The sequence below is a fragment of the Lampetra fluviatilis genome, chromosome 17 (assembly GCF_964198595.1).
Source record: "Lampetra fluviatilis chromosome 17, kcLamFluv1.1, whole genome shotgun sequence".
Lineage (NCBI taxonomy): Eukaryota > Metazoa > Chordata > Hyperoartia > Petromyzontiformes > Petromyzontidae > Lampetra > Lampetra fluviatilis.
In genome coordinates this window covers 4,406,741-4,423,707 of record NC_136291.1, presented here as the reverse complement: position 1 = coordinate 4,423,707, position 16,967 = coordinate 4,406,741, and the positions used below count along the sequence as shown (strand labels likewise).

The 16,967-nt window shown below is 42.5% G+C and overlaps 1 protein-coding gene across 2 annotated transcripts in view; it reads right to left on the bottom strand.

The window, feature by feature from the left end:
- LOC144936855 (teneurin-3-like) overlaps positions 1-16,967 on the bottom strand; it is a 473,986-nt gene that overhangs the window by 202,861 nt on the left and 254,158 nt on the right. Inside the window, exon 4 of one of the 2 annotated variants that reach the window (XM_078864031.1) lies at positions 11,706-12,117. In XM_078864031.1, the coding sequence (XP_078720157.1) occupies positions 11,706-12,117 (412 nt within the window). Of the gene's footprint in view, positions 1-11,705; positions 12,118-16,967 lie in introns of those variants that run through there. The other variant, XM_078864032.1, reaches the window with a different exon arrangement.

Below are 16,967 nucleotides of genomic sequence, written 5' to 3'. Positions count from 1 at the left end.
ATATCGGGAAAACATTTTTTTTAAACATAATTTTGAAGATCCAGAGAGTAGTGGAAGAAATGTCCCGAGACCATTTGCCAGCTCCCTTGTTGTAAAACAAAGCTGACTGCCCTTTCTCCACTAAACAGCAGCGTGAGCATCATACTACAAAGATGTTGTGTGTAGTTTTGTGGGTTAAAAGACAAAACTGAACAAATAAACGACAACAAAATTAGCAGTTATGAAAGGAAAATGTGTTCAGAGACCAAGTATGTCATGCTAATGTTGCACCATTACGGCTGTGTCCCCATATAATAATATGGCCCTAACAGTTTGCAATGTATTCCATTTACAGTATGTTCATTATCTCGGTCTCTGTTAATGGGCCCATAAATTCAAGCCCATATTCAACGTGCATGCAAATATCAGAGATATGCTCTTACAAACCGATTTTACAACCATGTGGGGTTTTTTTTGGTTTTTAAACAAACAAATCAGCAACCCATTTTATATTTTTTGAAAGAATTGCAGGCAGCAAGGGGCTGCTATTTACATTCACGTGGCCTGGCCATCGCTCTCCAGAATGACGAGCGTTCACTTTGTGGCACATTCAGGCAGGCCAGCATCTATTTGGGCCTCCACAGGGGCGTACACATCGTGCATTTGTTGTCTCGCTCTTATGTTACGCAATGTATCTTGTTTATATACTTTTGCCTAGACTGGCTGTAATGAGTCCGCCCTGTGCTTTCGCGAGGATGACATTGTAAACAAGGCATGAACAACCGCACAGTTGCCCAGCTTGGAAAAAAATAGAAAATGGGACCTGCAAAAAATATTTAAAGCGAACAAAAGATGGCTGAATATTTTACATCGTCCTTCTGAGCTGTGCTATTTGGCTGAGTGGAAGTTTTGTGCAAGGGCACACAAAAGGCAATGTTTTTACTTCGCACCAAAAGGACGACCCAACAACAAGAACAAAAAGCATAGAAGACAACGGTTACAAAACGTCGAGAATTTCAAATGACCTCCTACATATCAACGGCTGAACAATGTAAATCTACGAGGTTATGGGAAACGTGGAAACATTATGCAATGGAAAAGTTAAAAGTGACTTCTAAAGTAGATTGCCTAGAGAAATATCCGACTTCAATGTAATTATCTGGGGCTATGGTTAAGTGGCCAAGTCGTGGCAATACACGCGACCTCCATGTGTATTAAACTACGTGTGCTAAGATGTATGAGTGAATACCATCTGAAACGTATTTGTTTCTATCCATTGACCGAATTGTTGTAATTATTCTGTTCCCGGAGATTACCCATTTCGAGAAAAATAAATGTTATACTTGTTTAAGACATATTGGAAAAAGTATCAACGAACAATATACTGTAATAGATTACTTTTGACTGGAACACTGTTTCAGAAAAAGTAGCTTGAACATCCTTACACTGGATATTTCAATCGCAGAAAGCAGTCATTGCTTTCTTAGCTTACAAAGTTAAGCCCTAAATATGATGGGAAATTCAAGGTTAGTTGATAAATATTGTAAGTGAAAGAAAACAATCATCAACTACAACTATGATAAATCCACTGTTAAATTAAGTCATGACCAAATCATATTTTTTTTTATCAACATGCATTTTGAGCATTTGGCTTCTACACATTTCCAAGTGATAAGCCACTTCGTTGAGCTATCATTTGTGGCCAGGTCACTTCTGAAAAAGCGCTACACAGCTCAGTGGGCCCTACCTGGTAAAATAAATTAAAATGTTCATAGTTTATCATCATCATAATCCATCTAGCTCTAGCTCCTTCACGGGCCAATAGTAACCCTCCATCTCTCAGATAGCCATCCTCTTCCTCATGTACCCTCCTTTGGCTGCCATTCCATCACCAGTCTCATCCATTGGCCATCATCCTTTGTAGTCAGTTGCCCTGCGCAATGCCACTTCAGTCAATGTGTCTCGAAATTACATTTGTTCTCTGAACCACGAATTCCTCTATCTGTTGTTCATTGCAATTCCAAGGAATCATTTATCCACCCTTCCTCGTGGAAAATTCCGCTTTTTTTTCTTCATTTTACGTGTCAATGTCCATGTTTCCGATCCATATGTCATCACAGGTCGTACGTACTGATTGACATCTCTACTCTTTTGGGTGCATTGCTATTTTGCTTTTTATTAGCAAATCAATGTATTTTTCCCCCGTATGAGTCGAACCAACTTTCATTGGAATTTAATTCAATTATTTAGCTCACGGTCCTTTTTTATTCCAGCCCTAGAGATATATATATAAGCAACATAGTGTATACACTGGAAAAGCAACATCGTATATAAAACTATGTTGCTTTTCCAGTTATGTCTCTGCCACAATATTAATGTTTATGCTCAGCAACCTTCCAGGAATACAAATAAACACATATGTGAAACGTTGAATGCATTGTGAGTATCCAGTATATATGAAAAGGTTTACATTAAAATATGGCGATTAAAGATGTCAAGATAGAGAATCCAACGTGAAGCTCATTGTGGTGGCATGTATATTTGTGCACGGGTGTGAGACTAGCGGCCACCATGGCATTGCTCACGAATGTTGGGTTGTGTTTCTTTCGCGGCAGAAGATTAATTTTCTTTCATCCTGCAGGCTATGGTCAGCTCAAACGCAGCCATCCGGAAAATGTATGTTTCTCATAAGTATTGAAAAATATATCTGTTTCATCTATATGGCACACACTTCTGATACAATATTAAATCAAGGATTGTCAATGTGTTTTGTGGATATAGCATCGTCGAGGCAATAATATAAACTTTATAGTTTTTTCCCAACATAAAACACAAAACATATATTTGATATGAGAAGCAATTGTTTTCTGTCAGGGCAGAGCATTTTCTCAGTCGCACTGCCCTAGGATATACTGCATCGATGACAGTCAAAGGGAAATCCAAGGGTTATTAAACAAGACTGTGCAGAAGAGGGGCACCACTTCATTATAGCAGAGGGAATAATGGGGGGAGGGCAAGGAGTGAGGGAGAAGAGGGAGGGAGGGAGGTAGGGAGGAGGGGAGGGAGGGGAGGGGATTGAGTTTTGTTTTTATTGTTGTGTTGTTTCCCTTCTACGTGACTTTACCGAAAGAACCAAGAAGATAATGTTGATGATGTTGAAGATGGTGTTAATATTGATGTTGATGATGTTTTGGATGTTGTTAATGATGTTGATGATGGAGTTGATGCAAGGTAAATCAACAGCCGTTCATAATAAAAAGCATCCATCCACAAAAAAAAGAGAGGGAGGGGAGTGAGGGAGGAGGGGAGGGAATAGGGGAGGGAGAGAGGAGGGGAGGGTGAGCAGGGAGAGAGGGGAGGGAGGGTGGGGAGGGGAGGGGAGGGAGGGAGGAAGGGGAGGGAGGGAAGGGGAGGGGAGGGAGGGGAAGGAGGGAGGGTGGGGAGGGGAAGGAGGGAGGGTGGGCAGGGAGGGAGGGGAGGGTGGGCAGGGAGAGAGGGGAGGGTGGGCAGGGAGAGAGGGGAGGGTGGGCAGGGAGAGAGGGGAGGGTGGGCAGGGAGAGAGGGAAGGAGGGAGGGGAGGGAGGGGAAAGAGGGGAGGGTGGGGAGGGAGGGATGGAGGGTGGGGAGGGTGGAGAGGGAGGGAGGGGAGGGAGGGTAGGGAGTGGAGGGAGGGGAGGGGAGGGTGGGGAGGGAGGGGAGGGTGGGGAGGGAGGGGAGGGTGGGGAGGGAGGGGAGGGTGGGGAGGGAGGGGAGGGGAGGGTGGGCAGGGAGAGAGGGGAGGGTGGGGAGGGGAGGGTGGGGAGGGAGGGGAGGGAGAGAGGGGAGGGTGGGCAAGGAGGGCAGGAAGAGAGGGAGGGGCAAGTGGCACATCTAGGGGATTATGGAAACTGGAGGTGCGGAAGGTGCACCGGATTATTTATAGGAGGAGGTGGAGGTGGTGGTGGCGTGATGCCACTGGTTTTCCCAGGGGGGCACGTAAGGGGCATCATTTCAGCTTGATGTACGGGGTCGGGACTCGTATGCTCGGAGGGTGAAGTGTGGGTGGGAAGGAGCGAGGAGAGAGAATGAGGGCAGAAGATTAAGCTCGAATGCTGGTCGTGTGGCCAACTGCGTTAGACTGCAGCGTTGCCACGATCGATTTATTAAGACCTATAGGAAGTGCTGGAAGCCGGTGTTGAATCTAGTTATGTCTCCATTTTTTCCCATGTGGACTTACTCTCGATATGAACACAATGCTGATTTGAGTTTCATTGAATGCATGTGCTTGCATTTAACGTATGCTATATATCAAGCAATTCTTGTCATCTGTTAAAAAGGAATGCTGACATTCCCCTTTCCAGGTAACATCGCAGCATGAACAACTCGGTCAAAACTATGAGACTAATTAGCATTTACTCCGATGACTCAGAAAGATAATGACGAGTTATGCATTCCTTAGAATTTTTCATGAATTGCATATCTGCTTGATTTCTGTATTTAAGTCATGTGTCATTACATTAATGTTTATTTTGCATCTTGGAATTCACATTGCTGTGATTACAATTCGTTTTCATACAAATATGCACTTGCGGATATGCAGTCTTGTCATCAGTTATGCAATGTGCTCTCAGAAAACAATCTGAATACGCAGCTCGATGGATTAGATAATTACAAGCAAACAATGTCTCCATTGCAAGACACACCACATAAACTGTGATACCACCACAGATAATCAGAGCAACAGCAATTATGTTGGAGCACAACAGACATGGGTGACATCCTCGTGAACACAAAACACACCCATTAAAACCTGAAAAGTGCCCAATGAAGCTTAGAGAGATGCATGCTCAGATCGCACCGAGAGAGCCCGAAAGAGGAGCACGTGGCTTCCGAGAGCACCGTGCAAGTTAATGGCATCATTAAAACTGGTAAGAAAATAGGTGTGCTTGGGCAGAGCACGTCTCCAGGATGGATGATGGCTGACGGTCAAGAATAATGGGGGAGCGGCGGCCTCGAGGAGTGATCGGAGATGTGAAAGCATGTCCCTGTGCAAGTATTAGATGGATTCGTTTCTTCACAAGGTCATGAGAGATGGCAGGCAGCTTAGGGAAGCCTTGGTCCAGCAGTGGACTGACCATGAGAGAATCAGCTTGTGAGAGAAACAGAAAAAACTGCTGGGTGTTGATTCCCACCCACCCCCCCTTCCTCCACTCCATCAGCGCCCCTAATGGCTAATGCGACCGGTGAACGGACGAGAGATAAATTGAGTGCAATACATGTGACGTGTACTCATCGTGTTCCAGGGCTCAATTTACAGGACACGTGGAGTGTGTGTCATTTTAACATGGGAGGACATGGACAACTTCCTCCCTTCCCCATGCAGTCAGTGACTTTGGCGGCACCTTCACGCGCCTCGATGCATTTACAACTCTTGGCTTCCTCGACTTGCCTGTGCGGTGGCGGTGGTCACACAGCGCAACAACAAAAAAACGTGGCCCTCCTCGTGACTTTGCAGAGTTCACGAGCACAGGCGGAGTGATAAGGTCAGTAAGTTCGGTCCGCTGCATCTGCGCAGCAGCCGCTTTGTGCCTTCGCAGTGTGCTTGCGTTCGTTGCTCACACAGCGCGTGCCCGAATTTGATCGTTTAGGCTGGCACCGAGTTTTTTTTCTTTTCTTCCACCCAGCGCTTTCTGATTATTAACGGGACGGGCTTAGAAAGGTCACGTCCTGATCTGAGAACGCTCATGAATTGCTAAGTTGGTATTTAATGCAAAATTTATTTTCTTTTCCCATTTTTATTATATGAGCCTAACACTTAACACTACTTTAATTTTACCTGCATAAAATATGGTAAGTAGGAGCATTATTTCAGCAGTGACTTCAAACCCAACAGGATATTTTTATGCGAGCCGCATATACATATCTATTCACAGTTGCTTCACGTTTGTGCTTATCTACTGGTCATATTATGGACACTGCCAATGAACTAACCAATTGTCTTTCCCAAGTTGCATGCCATTTGGTGCCACACACTGTAATTGTTTCCTTGCTTTCTATCCACAAGAAGAATCGGATCTCGCAGAGAGACTTTTTATCATCAATAGCGCATGTGCAAATACAAACATCCCCCCCAATAGCCTTAACAGACTGTTGGGGCAACCACAGTTAGCGAGTAGCACCTATCAAGGCCGGCACAGTACACGAGGGGGTGGGTGGCCAGCACCACGCCCGACCGCCTTTGTCTCCCCAGTGGGGATGTTTACACACCACACCAGGTACTCATTTGAGGCTGAGTCGACCTAGGGGAGGTGCAGGACCGTTTCAGAGTATCTGCACTGGTGTTGGCCATGAGCGGGAATCAAATTCGGGTCGCTAGGTTCATAGCGCAGCGGACAAACCACTGCGTCACCGCTCCCCACGTGCGGATGTGCATCCGCACACGCGTGCAGTAATGTACACATTTGTTTTACTTGAGAAAAATGTTTAAAGTTACCCGTACTATACGTGAATAACAATGAACTCTTAATAAGCGAAAAACGAATTATTAATAACCACATGACGCACCGGATATTTACACTATCATAATATAAAACTAAACTACCGATAAATGTCTGCGAGCACAAGTTGATCATAATGTAACACGTAATTCACGTATAAAGATTTAACAAAACTTGTAAATGTATTTAATCACCTAATTTTAAAATGCTGTCAAGTACTACTCATCAAACTAATGTTTCACGTGCAGAGAATGTTCGCGATATTTAACTTTTTGTTTTTGTGCAGAAATGTTCCGCCGTGAATATGGCTTCCGAATGTTCATTACGTGTAGATCTCATGCATAGTAATTACAAGGGCTCCAATGTTTTAGCTAAAAGCTTTGTGCGTCACGATTGATAAATACCCTAATAGTGATGTCGCATGCCAAATGACTAATTTGCTCTCAAAACGTGTGGATGTTTCTCTGCTTCTTTTAATGGCCGGGCCAGGGTACAGAGGATGATGCGTGGCTGGGAATCTCACGGCAGAACCCCTTAAAATTATAATTGTGTTCCTCAATCAGGTGTGGACTCTACAGTGTTGGACCTGCTTTATGATTAGATGCAGTTCTACCCCTATTGTTGATGACAAAAAAATAACTTTCCAAGCTTCTAACAAGTGCCTCTGTATCATAAACACACCCTCCAGTTCTAGATTTGAAGCTTTCGTGACTGCAAGGATTCATACTCTTTCGTATTTTTGGTAAAGTCGGTAAAGTGCTTGGTTCATGTACTGGCCTCCAAACCCGGTGACCCGAGTTCGATTCCCGCTCACAACCAATGACAGTGACGAATATTTGAAATGGTCCTGAAGCCTCCCTGGGTCAAATACACCTTAAATGAGTAGCTGGTGCTGTGTGTAAATATTGGCACTGGGGAGACAAAGGCGGCCGGGCGTGGTGTTGGCCGTCCACGCCCTTTGTATGCCGTGCCCGCCTTCATAGATGCTCGCGAACAGCACTTGCCACAAGTCTGTTGACGCTTACGCAGGGGATCTTTGTCTTTATACTGACATCTTAAAACACTTATGCTTGCTTGTCATTTACGGTATTATTGTTGAATGTACAGTAAATGTGTTATGATATGCAACCTTGCTTTTTTTTAATACTAAAAACACAATTACATTGTAAAGAATATAATTCACCTCATGTTAATGTCTTCGACTTTTCCACAACAGACTTCTGATATTTAGCTTTTTTTGCAAGTATTTCACAACATGGTAGCATTTAAAAAAAATAAACACTATAGTTGATCTGTTAAGTGCAAACAATTACCTGGTACAAGTGTTGCGTTTTTATAACTGTTGGCAGCGAACAACGTTCCTTGTTATGTTATTTTACAACCTCCGAGGCTTTCTGCGGGGGATCAGTTTTAATCAGCAACAAGCATTTACAAGAAGAAATTCCTTCCGGATAAGAGCTCCACAATTTCTTGGCACCGATATAATTTCCCTGAGTGGTTTGGCATAATTTGCAATTGATGCGAAAAGCGATCAAACTACCAAACCATTTAATTCTAGATTTGAAGCTTTCGTGACTGCAAGGATTCATATTCTTAGGTTTTTTCGGTAAAGTTACGTAGGTAAAAAATTATTTTATTTTACTTTTATTAATTTAAATTTTTTACCTACGTGACTTTACCGAAAAAACCTAAGAATACCAAACCATTTCTCTGTCATTTGGCAAAAAAAGGCCCCATCACGAATGGGCAGAGAGATGAGCTTTGGTGAACCAATCCCATAGCAGGTCTGCATCCAATACTTCTCTGTATTCACATTGGATAATGCCCAGGGATGAACAAGTCTAAACGTATTCCCATGTGCAGCCAGTGCTGTGTCTGGCCAACTGACATGTATTAATTACCTTGCTACACAACGCTGTTCTCAAATTATAGTTATTGACATTAATTCCGGTGCTTAATGCCTTAATTCTAGAATTAATTATTGGGTAGCTTATTGCAAAACACTAAAGCCACTGGCTTCAGCACTCCTCAACACAGCTCCGATGAAAATTGCATCGCGCGCTCATTTTCGAAAGACGTTGCATGATGGGCGGTGTGTTGTAAAGTCTCACCACACTCTCCATCTCATATAGATGACCGGACCACTCACGTGAAATTTGTAATATAGCTAGGCTATGAAATATAGAGCGAATGTATTTGGTTTGGATTTTTTTTATGCAAAAGCAATAGGTGGTCTGCATTGCCAGATGATCCTTCAGGAATGCCCACAGTCTTTCTTTTTCCTGCGATTGCAGCCTCTTAGGCTGCTTATCAGGTTGCCATCCCCATAAATTACATCACTGCCGTGGCTTTCCATTACTTTTCTTTGCAATTTGTCAAAACTGGGTGAAAAAGCTTTAATTTACTGAACTCCTTGAGCTGAAGACTTGACCAATTTGCCTTCGTATATATTTTTTTTACATATCCCAGCACAATCCCTGCATGAACAAAGACAATTCACTTATTCTAAAACTGGGCCAGGAAAACTCAATCTATGGATGATGAACAATGTATTTCATAGCGACGTGTAAATGAGCCCCTGCTCTGTGCTACTTTAATTCCCTTCACTGCTCTCAGTGGGGGAAAGTTATAGATGAAAGGTTTTCTCATGCTCTGGTTGACTTATAGCTAAAAGTGCTGTGCATCATAAAAAAAGTATTTTACCCCAGAGCCCCAAAGGCCATAATTAGAATACTATGACAAACCAGCCATGAACTACTGTACATCACTGGCTGAGAATGTAATGTTCTAGCTCATATAAGTACAGTTCAATCAAAGTGGAAAGTAGGGCTGGCATTTAATTTGGAACCGATGATATCAGTAATTCTATTTATGATATTAAAAACACAATTTTATACATTATCTCATCTGGCCTGCGCATCAACCAATCCAATGCTATCTACTGTACCATATCTTATCGCGGTTAATCCTTTCGCTGCTCCGCCGTATACATTTTCGCTTGTAATATTATTATTATATCTGGCTGCATGAAGGAAAAACAGAGACAAATCAATCTGCAAGGTCACTTTGCGTGGGGATCAAAGTGCCAGACTTGAGCAAGGCGACTTCAGCTGCCAAGTTGAGACTTTAGAACAGAGAGCGAGCAAAAGGCAAAGAGCCTTGCCTTGCCATCATATGGGTGTCCTTCTCGTGTCTGGCTGAGTGTGGGTGCCAAAAAAAGGGTTAATGTGTCTCCGTGCATTCAAGGAGGCTCAACAGATTGCCCCAAGCATTCACTTCCAGCTATGCCTGATATCAAGCAGGGAATGTGGTTGTGGCAAATAATTGAACAGTTTGGAAAGGAATACTTCAACCTTTCAGAAAAAAATTCTAGGTCAGTGATTTAATTTTGTACCTATATATATCCCCACACACGTAGTAGATATACCGCGTGTTTTGTATTAAATGCAATCCTATAAAATGTCACTTGCAGTATAATATGTCCACAGAATATATCACCATTGGTGATGTGACTGCAATTTTATCATGTATTGCCGTGATTGGTAAAGGAAGAGACTCTCGAAAATAGATGCATGTTCTAGGCACGTATAGCTTTATAAAGGTTCTTGTGTTCAAGAAATTTCATTTTCTGTTGATTTTTTTTTTGCCCATATATCACTTGAATTAGTCACACAAGGGCTGGTGAAAATATATTGAGAACCGGATAATTCCAGTTTACATACACTCACAATCACTTCTTATTTTTGAACGCGCTAACTATTTGGATATGAGAACTTTAAAGGGATACATAAACCACGTGACCACAGCGTGATCCTAATTCGACGTTTTAACGTCTGCAGTATCCTGTTCTTAAAAGTTTTGTGACCGCTTTTTATCCACATTAATTCGTCGCGCACATGAAGGCACACGTGAAGAGGCCTGTGGAAAGGATCGAAGCAGATGTCCTCGAACACACGGCTCTCAGGATGCATAAAGTCGAGTTCCGTGCAAAATACGCTCGCGAGGAAGCGCACTGCTGGATGTAAACATGAAAGAAAAAATAAACACGCGCAAAAAGAACATTCTTCATCCAACAAAAAAAAAGGATTTGCATTCTCCCGTAGTTTCACAGTCGGGTGGCGATGGTGCCATGTGCATTTTCGATTGAGTGATGTGCGTGTCTTTTTTTAGAATTTGCCAAATGAGGATTATAATGCCAGCGCACAACGGTCCAGTCACATGGAATGACATCAGTCGATCTTAAATGTCCACTGTGAATAAACAGCCAACGCGCTTGAACTGGATGTGTTCACAGATTAGGCAGTCCTGGGTGGGGCAAGGAAATCATTCTCAGTGGCAAAATTTTCAAATTTATTTGATTATCCATAATACAGGGGTATTTTTGGGTTAGATCACGTAAATTTAAATGTGTCGCTAAACCTGCCACCACCCGACACAGCCAATTAGTAAGGTTTGTCACGTAAACAGAACGTGCCAATTCGTCACTAGTACAGCACACCGCTGTGTTGGAGAGCAACATTTACAATCTGAGTACGACGTTTCACCAGTAATTACAACCAGTATCATCAGGGAGCAGCCAGATTTGTTCATATCATTAAATCGATATGTCCACTTTTTGGTACAACATGTGACGATGGTAGCAGCAAAAATGTAACTTGCTTCACAGCTCACAAGTGACATAAGCATCACAACAGGTAGCGACCTAACTCCTAGTCCTCCTCTGCCAATCTTGGGTTGTTTCCAACAATTTGATGCGTGCCATATTCACAGTGGAAGTTCTTCTCACGGATAATGAAACCTCCTCCCTGCCACAAGTGGTGATGATACATCGGCAAAATGTATAAAAGAAATGGGATTTCGACTGCGCAAGTTTTGGCGGTAGTCCCGAATGGCTCTCTGATGTGTTTTCCGAGCATACTGCATGTGGCTTGGCGTGAGGTTCAACATTGCACTCGATGTGCTGAGAGCTCTCAGCAGGTTAAGCGAACTGTCAGACATCATCATCATCATCGCTTCTCATGCTGGGAAATTTCTTCAGGAACTTCTTTAGCATCGGAAGCTCCCAGCACGGAGAGCAAAAACTTCGGGCGTTAACGCCGAACACCCAGCACAACCCAAAAAAAACCCACACTGGATAGAGCGAAATTTAATTTATTAAAAAAAAAAGTTTTTTTTATAAAAAAAAAAGTTTTTATAGTTTTTTTTAAATAAAAAAAAGAGTTCAAAAGAGAGCCAGCAAAAAGTCCGCACCTGCTGTCGAGAGGGATGCTCACGAGCTCCCAGCTCTCACGCAGGTGCAGAGGCTCGGGCGCTCGGAAGGGCTGCACGGACACCTGCCGGGATCCGCGTCGCTCGCGCAGGGAGCTGCGTGCTCCCAGCGAGTTCTGGTGCGCGGGGGCAACGGAGGAGGCTTGCTGCTGCTGCTGCTCCAGCTGCCCCGACGCGCGCCGGCCGTGCTGCTGCTGCTGCTGCAGCCCCGGCGCCTTGTGGTGCTTGCTGGTGGCGGCGTGGGGCGCGTGCAAGGACTGCTGGGGGCTGGAGGTGTGCGGCAGGTGCTGGCTCGGCGCGTGGACGAGCTTGTGTTGAGCGCGCTCGTTGGGATGCGGTGGCAGCGGCGGACGCATCGTGGACGGCTGCTGGTGGCTGGATGGAGTCAACGGGTCTGAGAAGCGACAGGAGCAAGGGGATGGTGGGGACGGTTGTTTTCAAACGCTGGGCTCTTAATGTAACGGAGTTCATGTATATATTTTTTATTTAAAGCTCCCGCACGAAAGTATGTATTGAAAATTAGTGAGCTTCTAGATTTGAAGCTTTCGTGACTGCAAGGATTCATATTCTTACGTTTTTTCGGTAAAGTCACGTAGGTAAAAAATTAAAATTAATAAAAGTAAAATAAAATTTAAATAAAATAAAAATCACGACGTTTCGGAGGCAACACAAGCTTCCGTCTTCAGGTGGAACTTTTATTAATTTTAATTTTTTACATACGTGACTTTACCGAAAAAACCTAAGAATAAATTAGTGAGCTGACACGCTAAAAGATTGTCAAAAATACTGTTTGTGTTCTACACCCAATACTTCGTGACAGCTCCAACCATGACTATAAAATTAACCTTCAGAACTTGCCAGCAAAGCCGCACGAAAAAAATGTTCACATTATAGATGCTCATATAGAACTATACAAAGACAAGATCCCCCGTATAGACTTAATAGACTGTTGGGACATGTGCTGTTAGGGAGCACCTATGAAGGCCGGCACGGCACATGAGGGGTAGGTGGCCAACACCACGCCCGGCCGCCTTTGTCTCCCCAATGGCGATGTTTCTACACTGTGCCAGGTACTCATTTGAGGCTGAGTCGACCTAGAGGAGACCTATGACTGGTTCAGATAATCGTCTTGAACGGGAATAGAACTCGGGTTGCCAGGTTCGTAGCACAACACGCTAACTGCTATGCTACCGCTACTCTCTAAGAACGCAACATACGTGACAGACAGCGATATAGTTTTATTGTGAGATACTTAAAAAAGTCACTTTAACTAAAGTACTCTTGTTTTAACCTCATCTATACGTTTTACTTGAATGACAAAAACCCAGGTTCGTTTTAGGAGTTATTAAAGTGAATAAAAAATGGTGTGTGAACCGTTTGTAACTGACTGTCCTATATACATACTGCATGTGTAGAGAAAGATGCTCTTATTTGTATTCCGAAAGTGATATCAGGACCACTTTAAACCTATAAATACGGAATCACAAAACAAACAAAATGCTTAGGCCTAGTGTTAGTCCACTGCCTAAGGCATACATTTATGAAAGTAAAATAGGCCTCACTTTAAAGGTGCTTGCCTCAAAGGCTGGTTTTCAAAACACTAAGACCACTTTGTAAATATGGACCATTGATCTTCAGAGGAAAATTAAAATAGCAAAACATTTCAAATACCTTAAGTGTCACCAATCTATGTTTTGTGCGGCTATTATTTTTGTTGAGAAATAATATAATTCAATTGCTGTCACAGAATTCCAAGCGCGTCCTTTATTTTCCCCAGGAGCCGAATTCATTAAATTGTTTTGTTTAAAATTCATAAACCACCTGGAAGGATTCTCTGGAAGGCATGTATATAACTTCAAATACACAAACAAAAATCTAAATTCAGGCAGAAGTCACCACAAAATTTGAATTTCCCATGCATATCATCGTTTTATTTTAATGCTGCTGTATGTCCAATGTTTTATTTTTTTACAAAATTAGACATTGTATACGTAGGCTTTGTTTTGGGTTAGATCGTTGTGCAGGTACAATGTTCACCACCCAACAGAGCCAATCAAAGCCAGTTGTCATCGGTGTGAATATGCCCATTGATTGTGGGGTTTTCCAGCAAAACCGGAGGAATGTTAAAAAGCCAGCTGAATCTTAGACATTGTTGTCCTTTAAATGGAGATTACACCCAGCATCATCAGGTGTGAAAAAAAGCTCAACTGTCATGTGGGAGCTGAAAATCAAATAAATTTGCCCACGTGACAACTTGATCTGATTTGTTCTGTAAGGTGGTGAAGGGGTTATCAAAAATAGATTACATTAGACCTACACAATTTAACCCAAAATAAACTAATTATGAATGAAAATTGTAAATATGCATTCCATATAAACCATGCTTGCTCTCCTGTAATGAAAATACAGATAGACGTACCATTTCAGAAGCAATGGGGAAATTTACTATCAAATAACAAAGCAAATGGATATCAGACTGACCAGCATTGACGTGACGATTGTGATTAATTGTCCATCTATGCTCATTACTGTTACTGAAAAATCCCTCTGCACATGCCCACAGAAGCAATTTTTTATTAATCTTGTTTATAATTTATTACTCTGCCTGAACCGTCGCGTACAGGAAGGATGCTTCACAACCTTCACCAATATTAGACTACCTGCCACTTGTCACTTGATATAATATTTTCCTCCGCGCAGCGATTTACATGTTTAAAATTTTTTTAAAGTAGGATCTTCGCAACATGCACGTTTTTACTTCAAAGTAGTCAACATAATTAAATAGATTCAAATGTATTCCTCGTCGGTAAACATTGTTTAGCATTTGCAAACTCAAATCGGTGCGTCTAGAAGGCAGGGCATCAATGCCTTGGCTGAGAACAAAGCTCCATTTTTAGCATCATATTTCTCTTAAAAAATGGCCTTTACCAAACAGTCATCCATCAACGCGACAGCGCTCGAGATCAGGTGCAGGTAGAGGTTAGATTAGGCTGCATAATGTGCGCAATACAAACGGGCCGCCGCACATTTATATCCAAAATGAACCACTTTGCGGAGTACACGGCAAAAACACAAGTTAGAGATGGAAACTGAAATTGCTACTGATGGGGGGAGATTTTTTAGTTTTTTTCGCTTACACTTTGTATCAATTAAATAAAACAATTCACGCTTCTCATATCCTGCTCTTGACCAGAAACGTACATAGTCATATCAATATAAACTTACATACAGCATCAACCATACTGGCTTGAACACCGCAAGCCAGCCCAGACACTGTGTGTTTGGCAGAGGTCGCAAACGGGTTTTGATTCCTTACCCGTACCCGTACCCTACCCGAAAATGAGTGACAAACGGTTACTCACCAGTGACTCACGGCCTACCCCGTACCCGTACCCGGCCGCACCAGGGTCGCAAACGGGTACCCGTACCCAGCCGGGTACGGGTAGCCGGGTATCGGGTAGGGTACGGGTATCAGGTACCCGGTTGCGACCTCTGGTGTGTGGCAGATATGATAACTTCAGCTTGAAAGCCTATGCTTTTCTTGCCACTACAAAGAGTTTATTGCAACTCCTATTTAACTGCATGGACAATGCTCGTTTCCTAAGTGTCGAATGCTGGACACTTTCTGCAAACCAATGAATAACAAAAACCAATGTGTGAGCTGATGACAAGCGTCGCATTCATACACTGTTCTTAGAGGTCGAATGCAACAACAATGTTAGCGAGGCTACAAGTGAAAGCAGAGCTGGAGAAGGAGTAAATTAAATATGAGTGATGGCCGATAACACCCACACCTGACGGCTGAAATTGAAATCCATTTCTGATGAGACAAGATAATGCACCTTGGTGTCTTTGTAATAATAATACGAATAATAACCATACATTACGTCTCTTTGTCCATCCACTGCTAGATGAAGGCCTCTCTAAGCTGTGTCGGGCAGGGGGGTAGTTTGATCATACTTCACTCTGCTGGTAAGTGTGGGTGGGTGAAAGGGGTTCCCAGGTCCACTTCAGATATCGCTCGCTAAATGCGGTTAGCTGTGGCCAGGAGTCAAACTCAGGGTGCCGGGTTCACAGAGGAGTGCACTAACCACTGCTCGCTGCGATGCTTCCACAGAGACCACAACTCAATTATGTGACCCGCATAAACGTTAGGTATCATTTTTAGGAAGGATAGTCAGCATAACAATGTTTTTATCTTAATATATGCATTGTGTGAGCATGCACTGGGTTGATTAAACCTCGTAGAAATGTAGGGGATTTTCGATGTCCTTTTGCCAATAAAGTAATTAAAATTTAGTTTCCTTAAATATGAAGTATCAGGTAAATTCCTGTGATTAATGAAAAAAGAGACAAATAAAAAGTGGTACAATTGTTCAAAATGAGATAGGTATTTCATGTACGTACTATATATTCTGCACTAAAAAATAAAATGGCTGCGTATTGTGGAGGGAGTGTGTTCATATTACATAGCAGTAAACAATTCAAGTTGGATGTATGTTAATACAGTATTCATACAACATTGCACACGCCTATTTCCATCTGAAGAAAATATGGACTTCAGTAAATTGTGATCTAAATAAATGTGAAAGTTTATTTTGCTAGTACAGACCCTTGGCAGATCAGCGCCATAGGCAAATGTGTGTAATGAAACCACTGAACCCCATATCCCAAACAGAGTATAATTTTACAGATTTCTTGCCAAGCGGCAAATGGAAATAAAACATATGACAACAATAAGAGACTCAAAAGCTTTGGCTTGCTGGCCAAGCTTTTTTCTAAACTGCGATGCTCTGTGCATATATGAAAAAAAAAATGCTTAATTGAATATGGTTTCCAGGCACAAAGAACAGACCATTATGGTCTCTTCAATACAACAGCAGGAGAGCAGGGCCCCGCATCTGTTTCCAAGCTACAAACAATATTACACATTCAGGTTCAGTCATCGATTTACAAACATCACTGAATGAAAAGTGATGGGTATTGGACAAAAGGCTTGCCGTCTTGTATTGCTGTAAAATTGTTTTTCCTTACAAACTCCGGTCCTCTGTCATGTCCAATGCTTTAATTGAAGCACTTGCTCCCCTGAGAAATCTCGGTTAGTAACATACGTGCACAATTAACATAATTGTATACAGTGTGTACAGACTATAAATATGCGTAATTTATTTCTCAATGAATTATTATTACAACTTCCACAGTAATGTGTTCATGCATTTAACATATATGCAAGCACGAAAAACG